At 41.4% G+C, this 10496-nt stretch overlaps 2 protein-coding genes across 2 annotated transcripts in view; one reads left to right on the top strand and one right to left on the bottom strand.

The window, feature by feature from the left end:
- LOC144477146 (uncharacterized) overlaps positions 1 to 10496 on the top strand; it is a 330738-nt gene that overhangs the window by 51481 nt on the left and 268761 nt on the right. The window lies entirely within an intron of this gene.
- Positions 4725 to 10496, bottom strand: part of LOC144476834 (uncharacterized) — an 86126-nt gene continuing 80354 nt past the window's right edge. The window contains exons 6-8 of the mRNA XM_078194107.1: positions 5170 to 5261; positions 4945 to 5085; positions 4725 to 4858 (exon numbers count right to left, since the gene is read on the bottom strand). Of these exons, the coding sequence (XP_078050233.1) occupies positions 5174 to 5261 (88 nt within the window). The 3' untranslated portion in view covers positions 4725 to 4858; positions 4945 to 5085; positions 5170 to 5173. The remainder of the gene's footprint in view (positions 4859 to 4944; positions 5086 to 5169; positions 5262 to 10496) is intronic.

The following is a 10496-nucleotide window of genomic DNA, read 5'->3' as shown; positions in this document are numbered from 1 at the left end:
CGCTGCTGTTGCCGGCGCGTTCCGCCTCGGTTTTTGCTCTCTTACTCGCCCGGCGAAACGCGGATTGGCAGCGTGAAATACGCCCGCTCCGCGCCGCGCACCGTGTCCGTGACACGTGAAACGCCGCGGACAGGGAAATCTGCGCCGCGAAAATAGTCCGAATCCGATGTATCTTCTCGGCGTTTGAGGGACGCCCGTTCGAGAGCGGATTCTCGATGTTTGAGAGACGCGTTTAAGAGCGGATTCGCGATGTTTGAGAGACGCGCGTTCATGAGCGGATTCTCGATGTTTGAGAGACGCGCGTTCGTGGATTTGTGCGACCGTGCCTCTCTCTCTCTCTCTCTCTCTCTCTCTCTCTAAGTCTCTCCGTGGCATTCTCTCTGACTCGTTCAGCTCTTGGAGCCGAACGCCTGCTCCGCGCCGGTTCGAGAGAGTCACGGTCCTCCTCTCGGCGTTTGCTTATTTCCACCGGCGGCTTGCGCCAGGCAATCAGAAATTAATCATCGATTCGATCCGCGCCTCAGACGTCCACACTCGGATATCAAACTTCTGTTTTGCTCCGGGTGCTCGGATGCTCCAAGCTGCGCGAGGCATTTCTTAACCCTTTCCAGTCTCTTCTTGTATGTAATTTTAGAGGACATTGGACGATATTTGTTTGCGTAGAATTTATTGCTTGAACATTATTATGCCCGTTTGATTATTATGTGTATATATAATTATTTGACTTATTTATGTCGATAGTAGCCAGTAGATAGCCAGCAAGATCAAACCAGCGGCGTAGGCGCGATAGAATCTGGCGCGAGTCGTAGCTAAGAGCCGAGAGGAACCGAGTAGAGTCCCGGAAGGAAACGCCACCAATGATTTACGGCTCCGTTTTCCATGGGATTCGCCAAGCGTCGCGTCGAACTTTCGCTAGTAGATTTGTAGATTTGGTAAGCGAGATATTTCTGTGTCAGCAGAATATCGCTGGGGTTAGGGTAGCAGAATCGCGGGGGTTGGGTTAGCAGAATCTCTGGGGTTAGGTTAGCAAAATCTCTGGGGTTAGGTTAGCAGAATATCACCGGGATTAGGTTAGCAAAATCTCTGGGGTTAGTTTAGCGGAATATCGCCGGGATTAGGTTAGCAAAATCGCCGCGTTAGGTTAGCAAAATCGCCAGGGTTGGGTTAGCAAAATCTCTGGGGTTAGGTTAACTCAAAGCAGAGACTCGATCGTGCAAGAAGCCCGACGCGGGCCGACGTTAGCGTTTCAATGGCCGCCGCCGTCGCGGGATCGTCTGGCCCGGATGCCAAACGGAGATGTGGCAATCCTCCAAGCCCGTGCCCCGCCGGACTGTCATCCCCGGTTTGCTTCGAACTTGCTTAATAATTCAGGGCGCAGCGTTACCGGCTGACTTCGCGAAGTAAATAGACCGCGCGCGCGCACGGTCGCGCCGCTCTGGAAATCGTTAAGCGGCGTGTGATGCATTGCGGCTAATTCAGCCGTGCAACGTAATCTGACAGTAAATGCGGATCATTGTGTCCCTTTCATAATAATTGTGATATATTATCGGAACCGGGGGTCTGTAGAACCGCGATCATTCTCAAGACGAATGGCGGTCGCGCGGAGGAGATTAATTTATCGCTGTTTACCTCGCCGCGATTCGGGGGATGGAAAAATGTAGAAAAATAATATTTTATAAAATATAACAGACATTTTATATTTGGACTTTTAATATATTTAATATATTTTTAAAGAACGCAACATATTCTTCTGACGTTGAATAATCTATAGTCTACAGTAACGAGTCTCTCTGTTCATAGGTGGATAATTGTAAAGCAAATGAAAAACTCTAAAAATTAAAAAAAAAAGGCGAAGCTCTTAAAAATATCATCGCGTTCCAGCAACTTTTTTAAACAGTAAAATAACTACGGAAAAAACATAATTGCGGCCGGTTTCGCAACGCGATTGCGATTATCGAGGCGCCGATTCATAAACTGCGACCCTGGGTTTTGCATAAAGGAAGTTGATGAATTGATTTTATGCACTTTGTTACGGCGAGACGCCGTGCGTCATGCGCTCTGATAATTCGCCGTGGCCTTTTTTTCACTCTGCGAATATTGAGATCTCGTTCGAGATTTATTAACACGTTTCACCGACTCTCAGAAAATTGCGAAATGCTGGACGTGATAATACGGGTAGAAAAATCTATAGTATGTGTACACAGGGTGGAAGATGAAAAGAAACAATGTCTGCTCTTCTTCTTACCTTCGCAAATTACAAATTAGGCTCGGTCTGGTTACGGTGCAATCGTGGTCGATCATTACATTCATTTGCAGACGCGAATACGAATAATTTAGGTTCATTTATTACGTTCGTTTACGCTCATATATTATTTTCGTTCACGTTCATATATTATATTTGTTTCCATTCATTAATTATGTTCGTAAATTACATTCGCGAACTGTGATCATAAATTAGATTCGGGATCATTCGTAGCGTGCAAGCTGCATTATCGCATGATCGAGATCATCGTCATTATTTTATTTGAAATTATTTTTGCCGTATTGTTAATTGAGATATTGAACGAAGGAGATAATTTTTCTCGCATAAAATCACTGAGACTCTATTTTAATTATTCTATATATATTTATTATTCAATTATTCTAGTACATAATTTATAAAAATGCACTCCCATTCCATTGCCTTTCGTTACATTATTTACCATTGAAAATACGTCAACGACAGAATTTGTTGCAGCGTTTCCACTACATTTGTCGCTCCGAGAACATTTTTACGGGGTTTGTTAATTTCCCCAGGCTGCACGGTAACACCCTTCGCCGTCGCAATTGAAATCGAATTACACATTAAACTATAATTTAGCGTCGCAGTTAGGTATAAATCGCGCGAGACTCGGCGCGCGTTAAAATGGCCAGGTTCTCGATGAAATCGTCGCCGCCCTGTCGGTTCAATTAATAATCCGCGTTAATCGGCGGCGTTTTAAGGTGATCGGCGAGCGTCGTGTGCGGGCTCGCGCGTTCAGGCCTTCGACGAGGATCCGGCCTTCACCTTTGTCACGCTGCGAGCTTCTTCCCCGGCTGATCTTGCACGTACACACCAAGGTCGATGCGTTCTCTCTCTTGTCTCCAAGGCTCTTCCTTCATAAATTTCTTAACACGTCCGAGCGCCGCTAACGGTAACTGCTTTTCCCTGGTTCCCGCGCCGGTTAATTGAAGTTGCTACTAGGAAAGTGCCTGTTTCGCGGGGCAATTAATAAAAGCGAAATTTCCCTGGAGCCGCGCGAACCGACGCGATCTTTCTCGCGAAAAATGCTATAAATTTTTACTGTGCTCCTTTCGGGCTCGTCATTGTTTCAGTAAAACTTGATGAAACGCAGGAAAATTTTAATTAGTTTTGGAGAACATTTTGAAGTATTTTCGTTAGACGTTAATTTTATTTTTCAAGTTTCACTGGCACGCGTGATGCTTCTATTCCTATTCTGTGCTATTTTTCTTGAAATCGGGTGGGACGTTCTTCTAAATAAGTAAATACAATTAAATACAAGAGAACGTTTAATATCTAGTAATTAAAATATTTTTATATTGAGCGCGAGAGAATAAAATATAGACATATTAAAATATGTAATTTTAATATGCAATAATACTGTAATTTATACAACGTAAATTTGTTCGCCTTTACAATTGATACTATTTTTGTTACAGGTAAATGATCTTCATTTTTTCGCTCTCCCCATTATCTGCATTCTTCGTGCAGAAGCTTCGAAATGTAAGTAATAGAATCACCACCCCTGTATACAGGGTGTCGTACATTATTACGCGCATACTACAGTCTCGCTTCCTTTGTATATTGCAAAGAATAGGACGGAAATGTTCGTAAATGTTCTGTAATATCCACGAATGCTTCCATGTCAGAAAAATAAAAATATAGAGAGAAATATATTATATATAAGATTAATAAATACCCGGAAAATGAGAAATGTTTCAAGAAGAAAATCAGTAAATATATACAGAGAAAAATATAGTGAGAAATATATAAAGAGAATTATAAAATATATAATGAAAGGGAGAGGTGAAGAGAGAGGGAGAAAGAGAGAGAGAGAGGAGGACTCGAAAGTATTTATATATCTTCGCATTCCCGGCTGCCGGAGACAGGGGCTTTTCCTGGTAAACCCGGAATAGGTACCAAACAGATGAGCTTCGAAAAGAGGATGAGAATTCGCCGCGCCCTTTTCTCTCCGTAGCGGCCCATTACCGGGTCACGTTGTTGATCCTGATTTGTTTACGCTGCCTCTCGGACGAGGGAAACCTGCGAACACCTGTCCCACGCTCGGCGCTTCTCAGAACCATATAGTCCTTGTTCGGAAGTAGTAACCGCGTCCCACTGATAAATATTAGTCGCTCGGTGGTAATCGTAAAATTCTCCTCGTAACATTTCGGGTCAAGGACCCCGGTTGGCTGTTGCCAATCACTGTGCCTTCTGCTTTTATATTTAAGTAGGACTGACTTTATATTTTTGATATGTGCTGTGCATAGTATAGTTATTGTATAGTTATTGTTGGGTGGTAGTGTTGTGTATTATTTGCTTGAGATATTTATCTTAGATTTTATAACGCAGACCACTTGTATCTACTGCAATACGAACACGTACTATATATTTTACATATATGTATTATTTTCAACAAAATCGTGAGAAGTTTCGCAGCATCTTGTACGTGAAACTTGTTTGACCCAGATCGTAGCTCGAGAAGTTCTCTCATTTGACTCCCTTGTTCTAAAACCCTTCTCTCGCCGGCATCAACACGCGTTCCATTCTAGACTGAAGAGTTCAGTTACTCTGACCACTGACATAAACTCCAAATCACTGAAATAAATTTTTAAATTATTAGAATAAGTTTTAAATTATTGAAATAAATTCTAGATCACTGAAATAAATTCTAAATCACTGACTTAGGGGATCTCCAACTTGAATTTTCGACTCTGCTCTTCAGACGTCAGTTTTCCAGGATACGTGTCCCAACTTCGTCCGCGTGAGTTGCCAGATCTCAAAGTCCTCTCTTAAATCCTCGAGCAAACTTTGGATAGCCTTATCTGAAAAGTTTCGAATAGTCTGATCTCGGCGGCTTATCTTTGACGTGGGAAGTTCGAGACGGTTTAAATTCGGCCGGGACTTACCTGCTCAATTAACGGACGAGGGTGCCGCCGGTAACGAGGCCGCGATGCGAAATCGAACACCTGTCTCCTTGGACGTCGTCCTCGTTAAATTGCTGAAAAATTTTTAATTTTATTTACCGACTGATATTGATCAATAATAATATAATACATAAATGGGGCGTATTTTCATGAAATCAACAGCTTTTTGAAAAATGTTTTTCTTTTTACAGTTTTATATATTTATTTAAACGAACACCGTTCACTTTCGCTTCGCGTTCCCATTTTCGGGTCCCCGTACTTCGATGGGGTTATTTAGACGAGACTCCCATAACTAGTCGACCGCGATCGACCGTGAACCGGAAAAAATTCGGAATCTGAAATTTTCGCTCGCGCGCGAAACAGTGAAATTGCAACACCGAGTGTACACATTCGCGGTTTGCGCAACGCGGTAATAATTAGCGGATACCTATTCCGCTGTGTTAGAGACCGGCGTGCAATCAAGTTTATTTATTGTTGCTCGTTTAGCTAAATGATTTTCTTCGGTACGAAGTTTCTACGATATTCTTTCACGCGCGAGATTTGTTTGTTACTTTCTAGCGCATTTTGTAACGTCCAGGTTTGCGATTCGAATCGAGTTGATTAGCCTCATCGTTAGCTTCACTGTGCCGAGCTGACGCAATCAACGAATTCCTTCTGTATGTTGAACAATTATTTATTGCAAATAGCGTTTGCGAAATACAAGGCGGAAGAGTTTGATCGTCAAGGGTTGCTTCGAAGCGATGTAACTTCGCGAAGAAAAATCGCAGAGGAGTTCTGTTTCGTTTGAATTAAAGGAGAAAGATTGGACTTTATTTTGTTGAAAACGGCATTGTTGAAAAAAATTTTACAGAGTCTGTGGATTTTGCTAAAATTCGCGAGTTTTGATACGTCAAACGTGGCCTTTTATTTAATTGGTTATCATTAAAAGGGGTGCATTAAAGATGGAATTGAAAAATATTATGTTAAAATAGACGCTTTAAGCTTTAATTTTAACTAGCAGTAATCGTTTTACAATAATATTTAAATTAAATTTCGAAATCTGTAAATTAAGCTAACATTAACCTTTTAAATATAAGACTATATCATATGAAAAATCGCCAAGTTTGACGAATCGTCCAGGCTTTACAAAATTTTTTTCAAACATGCCGTTTCCGGCAGAATAAAGTCCAATCTTTCCCCTTTAATTTAAAGTAAACGGAACTCGGCTGCGATTTTTTTTGCCAAAGTTACAGCACTTTGAATCAACCCTTGCATTCTGAGCAACAAAACAGAGCCCTCGATGCAAGGGTAACTTTAAAATACCATAACTCCGTTAAAAAAAATCGCAGCTACGTATACCTTTTTTTCAATTAAAGATAAAAGATCAAATTTCATTCTCTGCTAAACGATAGCTCGAAAAAAAATTTATCAGAGTTCGTACAGTTCGTCAAACTTCCACTACGCGACCGGTGCCATTTTCGATACAATAGACATTGCCTCGCATTTAAATAATTACCATCGCAATAATAATAGACTAGTTAATAATAATAATCGAACAACTCGCAGGAGGTCGGCCACGGCGCTCGATGGCGGCACAAAGTGTTTACAGGGCACAAGGACTTTCCATAGACGAAGCAATTTGCGTGGCATTCGTTGCTCCGCAGCGTTGCACGCCAGCGAAATAATATAATGTCCGACCCGCCTTACCAGCGCGCGCGCGGGGCTCGCCGTTACGCAAGAACAAGGGGTTGCTAATTGCCTTGCACCTGCGCCCGTCCGCGGCCGCAAAGACGCGTTCTTGTAAGACTTGCGCTCGCTCCGGCGAGCGTTTACCAAGAGAACCGGGGACGATTTAATGACTGTTGCCCTTAAACAGTTTAACGAGCTGGATGTTGCCGGGACGCGATGCGCTGGATGCACGGTTCAAGCCTCCGTAGGGTTCAGCTGGCTGCTGCTCGGCAGACACCGGGTCCCGCACGACCCGCCACGGAATTCCGCGCGGTCCAATTTTCCCGCCGTGAATTCCACGGGAATAAACGGCATCGCGGAAAGACGTATGCCACGCGCGCAATTCTATCGGTAAATTGAAACTATAGCAGTAAATTAAAGCGCGGAATCTCTACTTTATAATACTGTTTTTGGATTTTATATTTACAGTATTATTATTATTATTATAATTATTTAAATGCGAGGGAATGTCTATTATATCGAAAATGGCACTGGTCGCATAGTGGAAGTTTGACGAACTGTATGAGCTCTGATAAATTTTTTTTCGAGTTATTGTATAGCAGAGAATAAAGTTTGATCTTTTATCTTTAATTGAAAAAAAGGTCCACACAGCTGCGATTTTTTTTAACAGAGTTATGGTATTTTAAAGTTACCCTTGCATCGAGGGCTCTGTTTTCTTGCTCAGAATGCAATGGTTGATTGAAAGTGCTGTAACTTCGGCAAAAAAAATCGCAGCTCAGTTCTGTTTGCTTTAAATTAAAGGGGAAGGATTGGACTTTATTCTGCCGGAAACGGCATGTTTGAAAAAAATTTTATAAAGTCTCCGCGTTTCTTCAAACTCGACGATTTTGAAGGTTGTATTTTGTAGATGAGACCGTTTTAAAAATGGTATTATTATTTTTATAAATTATAATTGGCTACGTGTTATTTAATTTTCAAACTTAACGCGAGTTTATAACACTCACGAATTTTCTATACTTATGAATTACCATACTGAAAAATTTCCATACTCCAAAATTACCATACCTTTGAATTACCATACTTAAAAATTACCATTCATAGAAATCTCCATACTCATGAATTTACAAACTATAGCACCCATCGATCACCGTGCTATAAAAGTGGAAAGCCGTAACTCGTTCCAATTAATCCAAAGAATTCTTTCCATTTTCGCTCGGTGTATTTGATTTCAGCCTTGCTCGCGATCCACGTTAATTCGGTAATTTGTTGGCCGATGTTAATAATCCGCTCGATGAAACGAGCCAGCGGAGCGAGATGAGTTTCAATAACAACGAGGAGCCGCGGCCGCGCGCGGCCTCCATAATTACTAATGGCTCTGTAAATACGGACTCGCACAATGTTTCTTCTTCATGCATTTTAATGGGGTAGACCGTCGAGCAGCCACTGCTCTGTGCGCGCGCGCGGTCTCGGCTCGGCTGTTCCTTCGCCGCAGGAGTTTTCTGCTCGCCAGGATCCATTAAATCCAAGATCTGAAAACTGCTCGGCTTTTCCATCGCCGCGTGGTTGTTCGAACCGAGGCATCGACTGCTGGTTCTCTTAGTAAGTAGTACTTTAATTAATAGATTTTTTAATTAATATTTTAATTTAACACGAATTGATACATGTACCTTTAATTTATAAAGTGATATGAATTTTATCGCAAATAATTATTCTTCCACAATTTTCCAAATTTAAGGATTTGTATTAACCCTTAATGGTTACCTTGAAATATTACTTAAAATTATTACCTCACGTTCGAAAATAAATGAAAAATATTGTCAAATATAACTACTATTTAATTTGTTAATCTAACATCAACCAGAAATGACTTTTATTTGCAACCAGAGCGAATGACTCCACGATTAATTAACGACTCCAGGATGAATTTTGTCGGTGAAACCAGTATCGACGTGCAATTGCTTTCTGATTGGACCTAGCGAATTCCGATTCGAAGTATAAATTCTGATGTAAATCCAGATATAAATCCTGATCGTAGCCCGGACACTCTAATTATAAGAGAAGTGTGTAGAGAGATTAGTATCTCGAATGCACCGTTCCCCGAGCAGAGCGAAACTTTCCACGGAGCCCCGGCTGCGCTGGTTCCTCCCTTCTTCTCACGGTCCATCGAAACGTTCCCTCGGAAGAGGCCACGGAAAGCCATGGTTTTTCGTGTCGGCGGGGATCTTCTTTGATCTTCGCAGTCTGGCCATTATTCGTAATCCAATGTAAACAGGCCGGAGTGGAAGTCGGCATCAGACGAAAATATGCTCCTTCCGGTCTGCGGAGACGGTATATTACGCGAAAACTTTGCGAGATAGGCTGCTGAATATTAAAGGATTAAAGCTGATGTATTAATGTTAATAATGTACTAATGTGGTTACATTAACATTAGACATGATATATATTAATGTGTCATGTGTTTAATATTGATATCTTTAAATAATGAATCGGTGTATATTATATTTAGTATATTTAATATTGGTATACTTAAATAATGTATTCATATATTAAGAAAATATTATTATTAATATTACAAATGATATACAATATAATAACGTTAATATTAATGTCAAAGAAATCGTAAAAAAATTCGCAACTGTTATCACAACGAAACAACAAATTTCAGAACAAAAGGCCATCATCCTCCCTTGCAACAATAAAATTAAACATCACCTCCCATTCGTCCCCCATTAACAATCATTTCTGCCACGTTTTACTATAGTTCCGTCTATGCGTCAGGTCGATCACAAGAATTTCCCACGTTGGAAGTGTCTCCGTAGAATCGCCGTTAACGTCGCGATGTCCCTCGAAATTTAATTATTTAAATTGATTACGTCCCCTCGTCAAAGGCGCACTCCTTCCTCTCTCTCCCTTTCGTAGACGTTCCTCGAAAAGTCTTGGTTGATCGCCTGCTCTTTATATATAAGTAAAAGCCTCTGAAGGGTCATCAGCGAAAGTCGGAGAAGCGTCAAGCTTTAAGTAATAACTTCGGAGGCGAAGCCATACATGATCACAGGGATGTCTTTCGGAGGAGGGTGGGATAGAGAGAGAGAGATGATTAAAGAAGATGGAATAAAGTGGCTGGGGATACGAGCTCGCCGTAATCGAGAGAAACATCACACGTCTCGCGATACTTTTTATAAATATATTACACTTTTATTTTTCTTCCAAATAATTTTCGTAATTTCTCTGGGTTATTTTACTGTATTATATTTGCATTGTTCTTGGATTAATATTATTGTTATGCGAGGGGTTGATTTAGGATATTATTACACCCTCCACTAAATAATCTTACCAAACAACAATCCTCTGACGAAAAAAAACAATTCCATCAACCCCCCAAAACTAAAGCAACCTTAAAATCCCCCTTTTAACACTTTACCGACCGGTCGTTATGAGCTGAGAACAAAACGTCGATTAATCAACGGCCGGTCGATGAGCGTCAGGGAACAAATCGTCGATTAATCGACGGCCAGTCGTTAAGCGCTAGGGAACAAATCGTCGATTAATCGACGGCCGGTCGTTGAGCGCCAGGGAACAAATCGTCGATTAATCGACGGCCGGTCGTTAAGCGCTAGGGGACAAATCGTCGATTGAAACAT

The sequence above is a fragment of the Augochlora pura genome, chromosome 11, assembly GCF_028453695.1.
Source record: "Augochlora pura isolate Apur16 chromosome 11, APUR_v2.2.1, whole genome shotgun sequence".
NCBI lineage: Eukaryota > Metazoa > Arthropoda > Insecta > Hymenoptera > Halictidae > Augochlora > Augochlora pura.
Note: the sequence above shows the minus strand (reverse complement) of the source record. Positions and strands in the feature narration are given on the sequence as shown.